General features: G+C 34.2%; 1 protein-coding gene across 2 annotated transcripts in view; it reads left to right on the top strand.

The window, feature by feature from the left end:
• Window positions 1–10,518: 10,518 nt before the first annotated feature.
• LOC136826464 (uncharacterized) overlaps window positions 10,519–14,335 on the top strand; it is a 5,030-nt gene continuing 1,213 nt past the window's right edge. Inside the window, exons 1-2 of one of the 2 annotated variants that reach the window (XM_067083669.1) lie at window positions 10,519–10,675; window positions 13,385–13,510. In XM_067083669.1, coding sequence (XP_066939770.1) covers window positions 13,390–13,510 — 121 coding nt within the window. In that variant the 5' untranslated portion in view covers window positions 10,519–10,675; window positions 13,385–13,389. Of the gene's footprint in view, window positions 10,676–13,366; window positions 13,511–14,335 lie in introns of both variants that reach the window. The other variant, XM_067083670.1, reaches the window with a different exon arrangement.

The following is a 14,335-nucleotide window of genomic DNA, read 5'->3' as shown; positions in this document are numbered from 1 at the left end:
TATGGGAGTGAAAATTAACTGACTACTAAAAGGTAATTAATAGTAATTGTCAAATTTATGAATGGTAATGACCTTTACCTTCTGAGTGATCTAATTTCCCTTTCCATATTTCTGTTAATTTATTTATTTACTTATTTGTTTACAAGAAAAACTCCCCCCACTACGAAATTGAAAGGGAAACAAGTCTTCAAAGAGGAAACCAACGGCGGGAAGCCTTTTGAGGAATTGCAAGAGAGAAAAAAGTTATTGAAATTCACCAAGATTTAGCTAGTTTTCACTTCCATGAACATTGGTCAAAAACTCTTCGTATCCAGTAAATGTCAAAAAAAAAAAAAAAAAAAAGCGAATTGAAGGTAGGATAAACGCTTTTAAATTGTAAAGAAAAAGTGTTAATGGCACTTGGAAAAATCCAAAAAATGACAAAAGTAAAAAAACGAGTTGAAGGTAGGATAAACGCTTTTACATTGTAAAGAAAAAGTGTTATTGGCACTTGGGACAATCCAATAATCGTCAAAAAAAAAGTATTGAAGAAAGGGTAAAAACTTTTACATTATAAAGAAAAGGTGTTAGTGGCACTTGGAACAATACAAAAAGTGTCAAAAATAAAAAAAAAATTCGATGGTAGGGTAAAAACTTTTGCATTATAAAGAAAAAGTGTTAATGGCACTTGGAACAATCCATTAAATGTCAAAAATAAAAAAAACCGACTTGAGGGTACGGTAATTGCTTTTACATTAAAAAAAGTGTTAGTGGCAATAGGAACAATCCAAAAAATGTCAAAAATAAAAAAAAAGGAATTGAAGTTAGGGTAAAGGCTTTTACATTATAAAGAAAAAGTGTAAATACTTGGCAATAAATGTTGGTATTAACAATGGAAAAATCCAAAAATGTCAAAAATAAAAAAAGTAGGTTAATTGTAAAGAAAAAGGTGTTGATGGCACTTGAAACAATCCAAAAATGTCAAAAATAAAAAAGCGAAAAAACGAGTTAAACGCTTTTACATTATAAAGAAGCCGGTTTTAAACACTTGGAACAATGCAATAAATGTCAAAAATAAAAAAGTATTAATGGTATTTGGAACAATCCAAAAAATGTAAAAAAAAAAAAAAACGAGTTAAAGGTAGGGTAAACGCTTTTACATTGTAAAGGAAAAGTGTAAATGGCACTTGGAACAATCCAATAAACGTCAAAGATAAAAAAAAAAAAAACGAATTGAAGGTACGGTAAAAACTTTTACAGTTATTAATGGCACTTGGAACAATCAATAAATGTCAAAATATGAAATTAGGTTAAACGCGTTTACATTATAAAGAAAAAAAACACTTGGAACAATGTAATAAATGTCAAAAATAAAAAAAAGTATTAATGGCACTTGAAACAATCCAATAAATATCAAAAATGTAAAAAAACGAGTTAAAGGTAAGGTAAACTCTTTTACATTATAAAGTAAAAGTGTTAATGGCACTTGGAACAATCCAATAAATGTCAAAAATAAAGAAATGAATTGAAGGTAGGGTAAACACTTTTTCAGTATAAAGAAAAAGTGTTAATGGCACTTGGACCAATCCAATAAATGTCAAAAATAACAAATTATTAATGGCACTTGGAACAATCCAATGCATATCAAAAATAAAAAAAAACGAGTTGAAGGTATGGTAAACACATTTACACTGTAAAGAAAAAGAGTACATGGCACTTGGAAAAATCCCATAAATGTTAAAATAAAAAAACGAATTAAAGGTAGTGTAAACACTTTTATATTACAAAGAAAAACTGTTAATGGCACTTGGAACAACCCAATAAATTTCAAGAATAAAAAAAAGCAAGTTGAACGTAGGGTAAACACTTTTGCATTGTAAAGGAAAAGTGTTAATGCCACTTGGAACAATCCAATAAATGTCCAAATTTAAAAAAAAACGAATTGAAGGTAGGGTAAACACTTGAAACAATCCAATAAATATCAAAAGTAATAAAAAAAAACGAGTTGAAGGTAAGGTAAACGCCTTTACATTGTAAAGGAAAGGTGTTAATGGCACTAGGGACAATCCAATAAATGTCAAAAAAAAAAAAGTGAATAGAAGGCATGGTACACTCTTGTACTTTATAAAGAAAAAGTGCTAATAGCGCTTGGAACAATCCAATAAACGTCAAAAAAAGTATTAATGGCACTTGGAACAATCCAATAAGTGTCAAAATTTTAAAAATTGAATAAAAGGTAGGGTAAACGTTTTTGAATTATAAAGAAAAAGTGTTAATGACACTTGGAACAATCCAATAAATGTCAAAAATAAAAAAAACGAATTCAAGGTAGGGTAAACACTTCTATATTATAAAGAAAAGTCTTAATTGCACTTGGAACAATCCAATAAATGTATAAAATAAGAAAAGCATTAATGTCACTTAGAACAATCAAATAAATGTAAAAAAAAAAAAGCAAATCGAGGGTAGGTAAATCTTTTACATTATAAAGAAAAAGTGTTAATGGCACTTGGAACAATACAATAAATGTCAAAAATAAAAAAATGTGAATAGAAGGTAGGGTAAACGATTTTACATTATAAACAAAAAGTGCTAATGGCACTTGGAACAATGTAATAAATGTGAAAGTAAAAAAGTATTAACAGCACTTAGAACAATCCAAAAAATGTCAAAAATAGAAAAAAGCGAGTTGAAGGTAGGGTAAAAACTTTTACATTATAAAGAAAAAGTGTTAATGGCACATGAAACAATCCAATAAATGTCAAAAATAAAAAAGGGAATTGAGGGTAGGATAAACGTTTTTAGATTATAAAGAAAAAGTGCTAATGGCACTTGGAACAATCCAAAAAAATTTCAAAAATAAAAAAAAGCGAATTGAAGCTATGGTAACCGCTTTTACATTGTAAAGAAAAAGTGTTAATGGCACTTGAAACAATGTAATAAAAGTAAAAAATAAAAAAGTATTAATGGCACTTGGAACAATTCAATAAATATAAAAAATGAAAAAAAAATCAGTTGAAGGTAAGGTAAACACTTTTACATTGTAAAGAAAGTGCTAATGGCACTTGGAACAATCCAATAAATGTCAAAAATAAAAAAATTAATTGAAGTAGGGTAAACACTTTTACAGTATAAAGAAAAAGTGTTAATGGCACTTGGAACAATCCAATAAATGTCAAAAATAAAAAAAAATTAATTGCACTTAGGGTCAAACCTTTTAAAGTATAAAATAAAAAAAGAGTTAATGGCACTTGGAACAATCCAATAAATGTCAAAAATAAAAAAAGTATTAATGGCACTTGGCTGAAATCAATAAATGTCAAAAATAAAAAAGGAGTCGAAGGTAAGGTAAACACGTTTACATTGTAAAGAAAAAGTGTTAATGGCAGTCGGAACAATCCCATAAATGTTAAAATAAAAAAATGAATTAAAGGTAGGGTAAACACTTTTATATAATAAAGAAAAGTGTTAATGACACTTAGAACAATCCAAAAAATGTCAAAAATAAAAAAAAAAGCAATTTAAAGGTAAGGTAGACGTTTTAACATTATAAAGAAAAAGTCTTCATAACACTTGGAACAATGTAATAAATGTTAAAAATAAAAAAGTATTAATGGTACTTGGAACAATCAAAAAAAAAAAAAACGAGTTGAAGGTAGGGTAATCGCTTTTACATTGTAAAGAAAAGGTGTTAATGGTAATTGGAACAATCCAATAAACGTCAAAAAAAAGAAACGAATTGAGGGTAGGATGAAAACTTTTACATTATAAAGAAAAAGTGTTAATGGCACATGGAATAATCCAAAAAATGTAAAAAAAAGCGAATTGAATTTATGGTAAACGATTTTACATTATAAAGAAAAAGCGGTAATGGTACTTGGAACAATGTAATAAATGTCAAAAATAAAAAAGTATTAATGGCACTTGGAACAATCCAATAAATATCAAAAATAAAAAAGTATTAATGGCACTTCGAACAATCCAATAAATGTCAAAAATAAAAGAAATTAATAAAAGGTAGGGTAAACGCTTTTATGTTATAAAGAAAGCTGTTAATGCCACTTGGAAAAATCCAATAAATGTCAAAAATAAAAAAAAAGCAAGTTGAAGGTCAGGTAAACGCTTCTACATTATAAAGAATAAGTGTTAATTGCACTTGGAACATTCCAATAAATGTACTAAATAAAAAAGTATTAATGTTGCTTAGAACAATCCAATAAATGTCAAAAATAAAAAAAGCGAATTGAAGGTATGGTAAAATCTTTTACATTATAAAGAAAAAGTGTTATTTGCACTTGGAACAATCCAATAAATGTCAAAAATAAAAAAGCATTAATGGTACTTGGAACAATCCAATAAATGTCAAAAAAAAAAAAAAAAAAGGTGAATAGAAGGTAGGGTAAGGGTTTTACATTATAAAGAAAAAGTCTTAATGGCACTAGGAACAATCCAATAAATATCAAAAATAAAAAAGTATTAATTGCACTTGGAATATTAAAATAAATATAAAAATTTAAAAAAAAGAGATGAAGGTAGGGTAAACACCTTTATATTGTAAAGAAAAAGTGTAAAGTTGACAAGTTAACTAGGTTCGTAGAAATTTTTCCGTTGAAGCATAAAACAGCGGAAGAGGTGGCAGCCGCATTCTTTAATGGGTACATTTGCTAACCAGTATATGCTAACCAGGGTAAGACTTTGATGACTGTATGAGATATTTTACCTCTCGGATGTTTAGACTTGCCTTTAATGAATTCACTATATCGTTATGGTTCTCAAGTAAATTTTTACTGGGAAGAATTTGTATGGGTAGTATCTTAAAGTTAGAGTACCTGATAGGGGGTTGATTGTGGAAATTCCAGTTAGTAACTTGGAATTGTTTCACAGTTTTATTATACGACCTTTTCCCCAGTGGTTTTAAGGTCCAATAACTGTATGGCATAGTAAGTAGACTAGGTACCTTTTGGGTTGACTGTCGACATGACCGACTTACGTTATACACCACTTCCTCACAGCAGTGCCTTATGAATGACTTCTGTGAGCTTCAACTGATACAAGTTAGATATGGGGCCGTCTACATTATGCCTGCAGGTTTCTACGTCTGTGCCTTCATGAGGGGATCCAGGATTTTTTTGGAGAGATGTCGGGCAGGACCTCTACAAATCTCCGTAGTTGCTGGGAGACATCTCTTTGATGCAAAGGATTCTTGGGCGCTATATTCAACATGGGCTTGTCGCAAGCCAGTCATCATAGTTGGATCGCCAGGAATTCAAGATGTGAAGAGAAGCATGGGCTTGTACACTTGCAAGCTGTCCAGAACATTTAGACTATCAAAAATGCAAGATGTGAAGTGATGCATTCTATAATTAACTGTGTATTGGAATGACAATCATGCATATGAAACAAATAATTTTCGTATCTAGTGCATGTGGTTTGCTATGATTTTGGAGCTGGCCCTTACTGAACTTTCGATTGGACAGTTATCGTACCTGGGCAGGGGCGCCCAGAGGTAGGTGGACCGAGCTCCTATTAAGTCAGTGACAAACTATGTGCTGGCCTGTCAGAAACACATCCACTGCAGGTGCAGTTGTGTCGACGTTGGAGATTTACATGGTTAGATACAGCAAGGTATCTGATGCATGCATTTGTGCTTTCCTGACCATGATCAGGATTTAAGTGCATGGAGACAGTGTGAGTGCATATGTGTGTGGCACTCTCTAATGGTATGTTATCAGAGGAACAGTCACTTCAGGGGAACTTCATTTTGTGACTGGGTCTGATTTGTTAGTGGTGCAGTGTTGAAGGACCGTCACTGGAAAATCTGTTATTTGGTGCCATAGAAGTGAGTACCATAACTCATGAACACTTATATCTTTTCCAGACATTATGTGGAAATACCCAGTTGTGCTGCAGTGAAATTCCTGTCCCCATTATGCATTTTCCCATTCTGTACGTTTTTCCGCTTTGAATACTGATGTCTTGGTACTCCATTTCAGATTTTAATATATGATATGTTTCTTTTAACAGGAATTCTGGGTTCGTCCTGTGAGGATGAATATTTTGGAAGTGGTGTTTATTCTTTTACATACCATATGACATTTATTGTGGTCTAGAATAATTACGACCTTTTTACTTTGTTTGGTGACCAGGATGTTAGTCACTAGTATTGGTTGGTCTAGAATCATTAATCTGAATGTTTGTGGGTCAGAATTTTCTCTAGTGATGATTTCCATTTATAGGAGGTGGATTCACTCCGTTTCATGATTGTAGTTTTTGCTAAATTACTTTTATTAAATTTGCAAATAAAGTCTAGTTTTGTACCTCAGTGTTTAATTCCGATAGGCCTTTGTTTGAAGATAGATTCAGTGAGAGAAGACGACGAGGGAGAAGGAATTTGCTGACCCAGGGATGGGCCACCGCTACCAGAGGATCTTAGGAAAATAAGATGATTGATTCTGTTCTTAAAACAGATACAGCAATAGAATATGGCCCTATTTGACCTATTTGACCTATATATATATATATATATATATATATATATATATATATATATATATATATATATACATACATGTATATTATATAATATTATATATATATATATATATATATATACATACATGTATATATATATATTAATATATATATATATATATATATATATATATATATATATATATATATATATATATATATATATATATATATATATCATGCCGATGATGCAACACTTGTGGGTGTAGTAAAATCTCCACCCATGAAAAATGAAGCTACTCTCAGCCTCAATCGGGACATGGACTGGATCAGTGAATGATATATTCGGTGGGGTGTAAGGCTGAACTCCAGTAAAACCAAAACACTATTGATTAGCAAAACTGGTACAGATTTCGCCCCCACTTCTCCCAACATCCTCCCCTTCAGGTGGATAGGACTTTGCTGAATGAGTCTGAAGCTTTAACTATTCTTGGTGTAACTTTTGATTTACTTATAACTTTTGAGAAACATCTAATGAAAGTTTCAGCAAATGCCGCACGAAAGTTAGCTATTGTTCGTAAGGCCTCATATATTTATAACAGTGATGAAATCAATGCAACCTGTTTTAGGTCATTTGTACTTTCTTTACTAGAATGCTGTTCTCCGGTGTGGATGTCTGCTTCTGCTAGAGATTTATCTCTTTTAGATGGAGTGGTTCGTGGTTGTAGGTTTCTGGTTCCCAATATCAGCAGTTATGGCTTGGACCATCGGCGGATGGTGTCTTGCGTGTCACTTTTTCATAAGTTGTATTTTAACAGAGATCTTTCACATTTACAGTTGATCCCTGATCCCCTTTTCCTACCGAGAGCAACCAGATTCGCTGAACAGCAGCACCAATATGCAGTAAATGTGCCTTGCCGTAGAAGTTCTCAGTTCCAGAGGTCCTCCTTTATTCCTCACACCGTTGGACTGTGGAACAGCGTCCCAAAGGACGTCGTACGATTGGAACTTCAGAAGTCCAAGCGACGATGCAATGCATGACTACCCTAATACTATTCTCCTTGCATTGTGATACATTTTTGTTTCTTCTTTAATAAGAAAAATCTCTTCTCTCTTTATTTCCCTTTACCTCCTCTTACTTCTTCCTAATGAACACCATATTCTTTGGAAGCTTGAATTTCAAGTCAATGGCCCCTGTGGGCTTGTTCCATATGAATAGGATTCATCTTCTGAATGATAATAATAGGCAGAAAGAATTGTAAGACAGCATCACTTCTTAAGGTCTATAACAGCGTAAGGAGGGATCTTCAAAACATCGTCAGTTTACTATATCTGGCCCACCAAAATAATTCATTCCGCCTTCACCAACTTTGAATGTTTTTAAATAAAACAAATATTATTCCCGATTTTTCCAAAACCCCGTCCGACAAATAGCGAGGACAGTCCCTGTCCGACGCGCTCTTTCATTCCCATCAATCATATGCAAAACTTCCCGATTTGTTGGGTATGAGTGAAAATTCCATTTGCCTGATTTACGTGGAAAGATTCAGATTGATTTTTCGTTCGACCTTTACCAATGGTTCAAGGTCACTTTATGCTAGTTCTGTTGAGTCATTTTTTAGGAATTATTTATTTTTGTAATGTTTGACAAAAAAATCCGTAACATTATCATGTTCGGCAAATTCTTAAAATTTCGCTAATTCATATCAAATGAATACAAGAATATTCATGAATGTATTTCCCTTCTGCAATTCAGTGATTATTTTGTTCAGGCATTACTAATAACGGCATTTCTATTCATTACATAATTTCTCAGTGTAAGCCCGGCAGCTACGAAAATGTGCAAAATATGCGATATGGGTCTCGCACTGGAGTTAGGACTGCTGGTGTACAGTAGAACAATTGAAAGAGAAGGGAAGAGGACATTTGCAAACAAGGACTGATTGTGTTCGAATATTTTCTACATTTCATGTTATTTACGAAGGAAAACTCGTGTTTTATGTGACATAATGCATGATTTTCTACTTTTTCCCAAAGAGAACTGCAATTTCCCGGGATAATTCTGAAACTCCACTATTGATATCATAACATCACAGGCATAATTCCCATGTTCAAGATTTGAAAATCAAGACTCAGTTAACAAACAGAAAGCAGTAATTTGCGGATTTCAGAAAGTAAGAAATACGAATAACTAAACAGAGCTGTCATCTTGAATTTTAGAACTCATTGCATGATTTCTATTTAGCAGCTCCTTTAAGATCATTGATCTGATGGCTTATTTCAGGCTATCTGCACCCTGCATGGCCCTTGGACAAAAATTACGAAGTTGTCATCAGTGAATTCCTGTTCGTGGCATCTTTTCCGGAAATCACGTTTACTTTCTGATTAGCTACCAGGTCGGACACTTTGGAAACGAGCTCCTTCTAAACGGGATTGGTCAGAAAACTAAAATATCAAAAGTGTTTGAATCTTACAGGTCATTACAGAAGAGATGTTTTGGTCGCCAAATTTTTTCTATTTTTTGGAACTTTGATGCTGAAAAGTAAGTCAAGGTCATCAATATGGAGCCATGAGTTTACAGAGCATAAGGTACATCTGCAAACAAAATTTTATGTAAATCGGTCAAAATTAAAGTTAATTTTAAACATACCGGCAAAAGCAATGAACTCCACTAAATTTCTGGATGTGAAGCTTACTCATTACGTAACGCCCCAAAATGAGCGTATTAAGAACTCTACTTTTAAAACACATATACTCCCACAAACATAGTTAAAACAATAGAGCTCGGAAACCACAAATCCCCCGCCCCACACCCCTTGCCCATACAGTGTTCCGACCCTAAACCTTGTTTATGGTCAGTGTTTATGGGTGGCAACAACATTACGACAACAATCGACTCGAAAACAGCTTGCATAAGAAGGTGCAAATCCCTCTGGTTCTGGTATGAGGATTAAGAATCAGCCCTTTATATGCGCGGAATGCCATTTTATGGAAAGACAGAGTTCCTGCATTGTTCAAGTAGTCCCTTCCCTCCTCCGTCATTTCAGGTGTCAGTAATTTTCGGCATCGTTACCTTCACGAAATCTGAATTCGTGTGACCTCTTTATGATCCCAGTTATGACAGGTATATACTTAGCAAACCTCTTGTCTTTTCAGGGTAGACATGATAATTCCAAATTGCGGTGACCTTCTTCAGGAACCCCAATTTCAGCATTGGTCATTCAGTTATGATGTTTCCAAGCATGTATATTGGGAGTAACGTGATAAGAGAGCACATATTTAAAAAAGAGGCATTGGGAGCAATTTCATTGACATCACAATACCACGCCATGGAACTAACTGTATAAACTTCATCATAAAGCACATTAAGCATATCAACCCCGATATACAGAATGTCTACAGAATCATGCACTTGATTAACCTAAACAATTATTTGCCGTCTTAACACCAGCTATAAAATCGATCAGATATTATTGCTCTAAATAAAATATCAGGATTTTCCAGCAAACAAAGACAATTTCAGTCCAAAGGGATGACTTTAATTGGGAGCTGGTGAAGTCTCTTTATCTTTCAGTATGTTTTTCATGGCGTCCAATTCTCCTCAAGTTTCCATTTCAAACTAAAACGGTTTAGCTACGTAAATTATTGACAGAAATCCCCCACGCTCTCTCTCTCTCTCTCTCTCTCTCTCTCTCTCTCTCTCTCTCATTACTGTAAAAGCCAAACCATCTCTATAGCACTCGTTGAGCCTTCTACTTTTCCTGCCTTATTTATCTGGTATATCTGGTATTACAAAGAGTGTATGGCTAGGTAATAGCATCAACTCTCATGGTTTTCTTATAGAAATCGTGAGAGAGAGAGAGAGAGAGAGAGAGAGAGAGAAGGGCACTTTCTGTCAAGAGAGATGAATACTAGTGACGCATAACACCATGCTTTTCGAATTAGTCAGGGGCGTTGCGTTAACTGCGTAGCAAATGCAAAAAAGCGTTTGACGCCCTCGTGATAACTCGAGGAAATTACCTCCTGATAAATCATCCTGTCACTGAGTCATTTCGATTGATATGAATAGACTGTTCTGCGTCGGTATCTCCTCAGTGAATAACGAAGCTGAGAGGGACTAGGCTTCGTGAAGCAGGTATACTTTGTACAAGATATAACTTTCTTGTGCCTCTTCAACAGTGCTAAATATCAGTATTCAGTTCAGGAAGAGTGTCCGTCACCAGCTGTAAGTAGTAAACAAGAACGTGTTCAGTCTGTACTGTGGCTTCGCCAGTTGTTTGGAAAATTATTAAATACATTAGCTTAGCTGTGTATCTTTAAACAAGTGAATCATTTTTGTGTCTCTGGTGTCCATAGGAATTAGCAAAAAGACAAAGGTGACGAATAAGACGATTATTCCAGCTAGTGTCAATAATGTCCTTGCACCGGTTGCTAACTGTAAAACAGTAGCGTAATTCAAATGCTTCCAGAATAATTAAAACAAATACCAAGTAATAAATAATCCCCGAGAAATTAATGAAGTTTATTCAGGTACCATTAAAGGATTCATTCTGGCTGCATGCTTTTGAAATAAATCTGAACGGTTGATTACACGAGGTTCTTCGTAATATAGTAATTGAATAAGTGTAGTTAGAAGGTGCTCTGCATAGTAATCGTCATCAGATTATGTAAGCAAAGCGCAGTATACTTTTTAATACGTGCATATCTTATAGTGAATTTCCATATTACAGAGGAGCAAACTTTCATGCAAAAACAAATTGAGCAAAGAAAACAGGACTTGCACAACTCAAAGAAATCACCCAATTTCTTAGAATTATAGTTAGGCATTTAAACTATGACCATCCTCAAACATTTCATTAACTGTCATTCCGTTTCTTCCATTACCTCCTTTATTTCCTTATTCCTCTTAAATATTTTTTTTATGAATATTCCTTCTACTCTTTAACAGTATAGTATAAATAGTCTTCGACTATCGACCCTCACTAAACCCGCTAATTCCCATATTTTTTCATCCCACCGCCCATGGTCTTGACGCTTCTCCTTATGCATCTGTATTCGACTATCCTTACTGTTCTTAAAATGATACATGTGATTTTTTTTCAGGCACGTTTTGTAGTCTAGTCTTTTCTGAGGTTTTAATCGTAGCACATTTTTCTTATACATCTCCCATTAATATGTTAGTCAAATTTCTTCCTAACTGAATTCACCAATCTAACTGCATTCATATCTATACTTACAGCGGTTCCTTAGGCTGATTCACTCCTATAATCTAACTTGAATGAAACCAGGTGGTATTTAGATGGCACCCTCTGCTATAAGTCTGCTTATGATTGTATCCTGTACCTTACTTGTTCTTCTTAATAACACCTACTCTAAAAACACTTTATAACACTTTATTGTTGAATTTTCTATGCGAAGTCTAGTTTCTGCAGATTTCTCAAAAACAACTATCTACAATAATTAACGTCCTTTCATAAAACGTCTACACAAGGCCACCTATGCGCCCTTCGCCCTTAACTCTGCTAACTTAATCATCAATCGATCTTTTCCTTGAAAATTTGATTTTGTATTCAAATTAACCAATGAGACAAAACTAAGGACCACCGAAAAGTGTCTCCTTCAATTGTTTTCTCTTCAATAGAAAACGCAGAGGCATTACGAACGTTGCTTTTTCTCCTCGCAACTTCACCCAGAATAAATTAGAACCTTTAGCCTGTCATTTCATACGTCTCGGTCTTTGACATATCGTAACAGCGTGTTGTGTGTTTTTTTTTTTTTCTTATTAAACTGTCGTTATGACAGCGCGGGCTTTTGCTTCTAGAGCAACCCATAAGGATCATAACAGCAAACTTTTCACGTACTTTTTTCCTTCTCCATACTAGTTGCGCATAATCAATCTAGTCTATTGTTAATCATGCACTATCTTTTCACTTTCGTACTTTTCCTGGAATGCATTACGATCTGCTTCGTTTCTGCTAACTTACCAATCAGTACCACACCCGCAGACACAGAGCTCAGTCTTTCTACTCGGGTGGCTTATCTAGCGCTGCAAACGGCTGTCAGAGAAAATTTTATGAATTTTATATCATGCAAAGTGAAAATAGGCCTTTTGTTACTTTTCTAAAATTCTTAGAGAACATGTCAGTGAAAAAATGTTTTGCAGATCAACAGACACTTTTATTATGTCACACAAATTCTTACTTAGAAAAGAATACGGATATAAAGAAGATCAAATAGCATATAAATGAGTATTCCTATGAGTAGTTTACAATATAAAGCAATAATAATCCCATTAATCGGCCAATTAATTGCTGCTACTTTAATCTTCAGTTCTTTGTCATGTACTATTTCCATGTCTTTGGTAAATGCATTAGAGATATCAGGTTATCCCGCGTAGATAACCTCTAGTATCACTTCTTTTCAACATAAGTTAGAATCTCCCCTTTGTATTAACATCTTCTGCCTTTCCCTAACCTTGCAAAACACAGTACCTCCGTTTTGTTCATAAGATTTTCTTTCCATCTATCTTTCGTTCAAGGCAGCCTGTCATGGATGTCACCTAGTTATCACCTGGAGGTAATGAGAAAATTCTTTGATCAGTCTAACGTCAACGTTAATATACATAAATACATAGATAAAATTTTTGATGGGAAATGTTATGGTTATTTTCTTAGGGGATTTCCATTTCAGTGAATTTGGTTTTATGAAACTAGAATTATAGGCTGACTTTTTGGGATGGTTCATTCTGTTAAAACATACGTATTAAGTTTCTTCCACCTAATACTTTCTCAGTGGTCTTAATTAATGCATGGAATAACAGATGTGAGATGTGTCTTTTATCAAGTTTTGATTTAAAAAATACTTTTCTTCTTCATTCTGCTATGAATAAAAGCCTCTGCACTTGTCTCATTAATAGGATGACATTACTTTGCAGTTACAATGGTGTTTACCAAAGGCCTCGTGTTCCTGGTGGTTGTGACATTCGCCATTTCTGTACCTCTTAACAATCCAGTTATTGATTCTCCAGAAACTCGGCTATGGAATAGCTTGAGCCAGTCAGGTAAGAAACTCATGTTACCAGACAACATCATATTAGACATTGAAAACAATCCCGAGATATAACGACGCAAGGGTCTTTGGACCTTATAACGATGTATGGGAAATTTCAGCGACCTCGGTCTGCATTAAATAATCATTAAATTAGTGCAAATGCCTTACTGTAATGACAATGAACAACTGCTTTTGCTTTGATTATAAGTAACTGGTCATTACAGATGCGAATTTGCTGTTGCCTTCGAAAGCATTATTTAAAACCTTGTCAGTGAGATTGCATGAAGGAAAACACGTGGATATCTCAAGTTTCCTCATCAGCAGCCCATCGACTGATATTCCTTCCCACCTGCCAATCTAACAGACTGAATTTTCAAAACGAAGCCAATTCCTAAGAATTTGCACTTACATCACATGGTCTCTCTCTCTCTCTCTCTCTCTCTCTCTCTCTCTCTCTCTCTCTCTCTCTCTCTCCATGTACATGATTACACTGATCGGTGGTATATGAACTTGGGACATGGAAGATCAAGTTGCAGGACTGAATGATGGTTGAGCGCAATTATGTAAAAAGAGAGAGAGAGAGAGAGAGAGAGAGAGAGAGAGAGAGAGAGAGAGAGAGAGAGAGAGAGACAGGCAGACAGCGCTACTTGCTCTTTTCAGGTCCTTTGGTTTTTGAGCTCAGAGCCATCACTAATCCGTTTTCAAAAGATATGTTCCAGTGATCTATTCAACAACAACAAAGTCTGTAAACAAAACAATCTTATTTCTTCGCTAGTAGTAGTCTCCAATTTGTTCCTTTGGTTATGATGTTAATCATTGTTAAAATAGTGTTAAA

Source organism: Macrobrachium rosenbergii, chromosome 41 (genome assembly GCF_040412425.1).
Source record: "Macrobrachium rosenbergii isolate ZJJX-2024 chromosome 41, ASM4041242v1, whole genome shotgun sequence".
Classification (NCBI taxonomy): domain Eukaryota; kingdom Metazoa; phylum Arthropoda; class Malacostraca; order Decapoda; family Palaemonidae; genus Macrobrachium; species Macrobrachium rosenbergii.
This window is presented reverse-complemented; position numbering and strand designations above follow the sequence as displayed.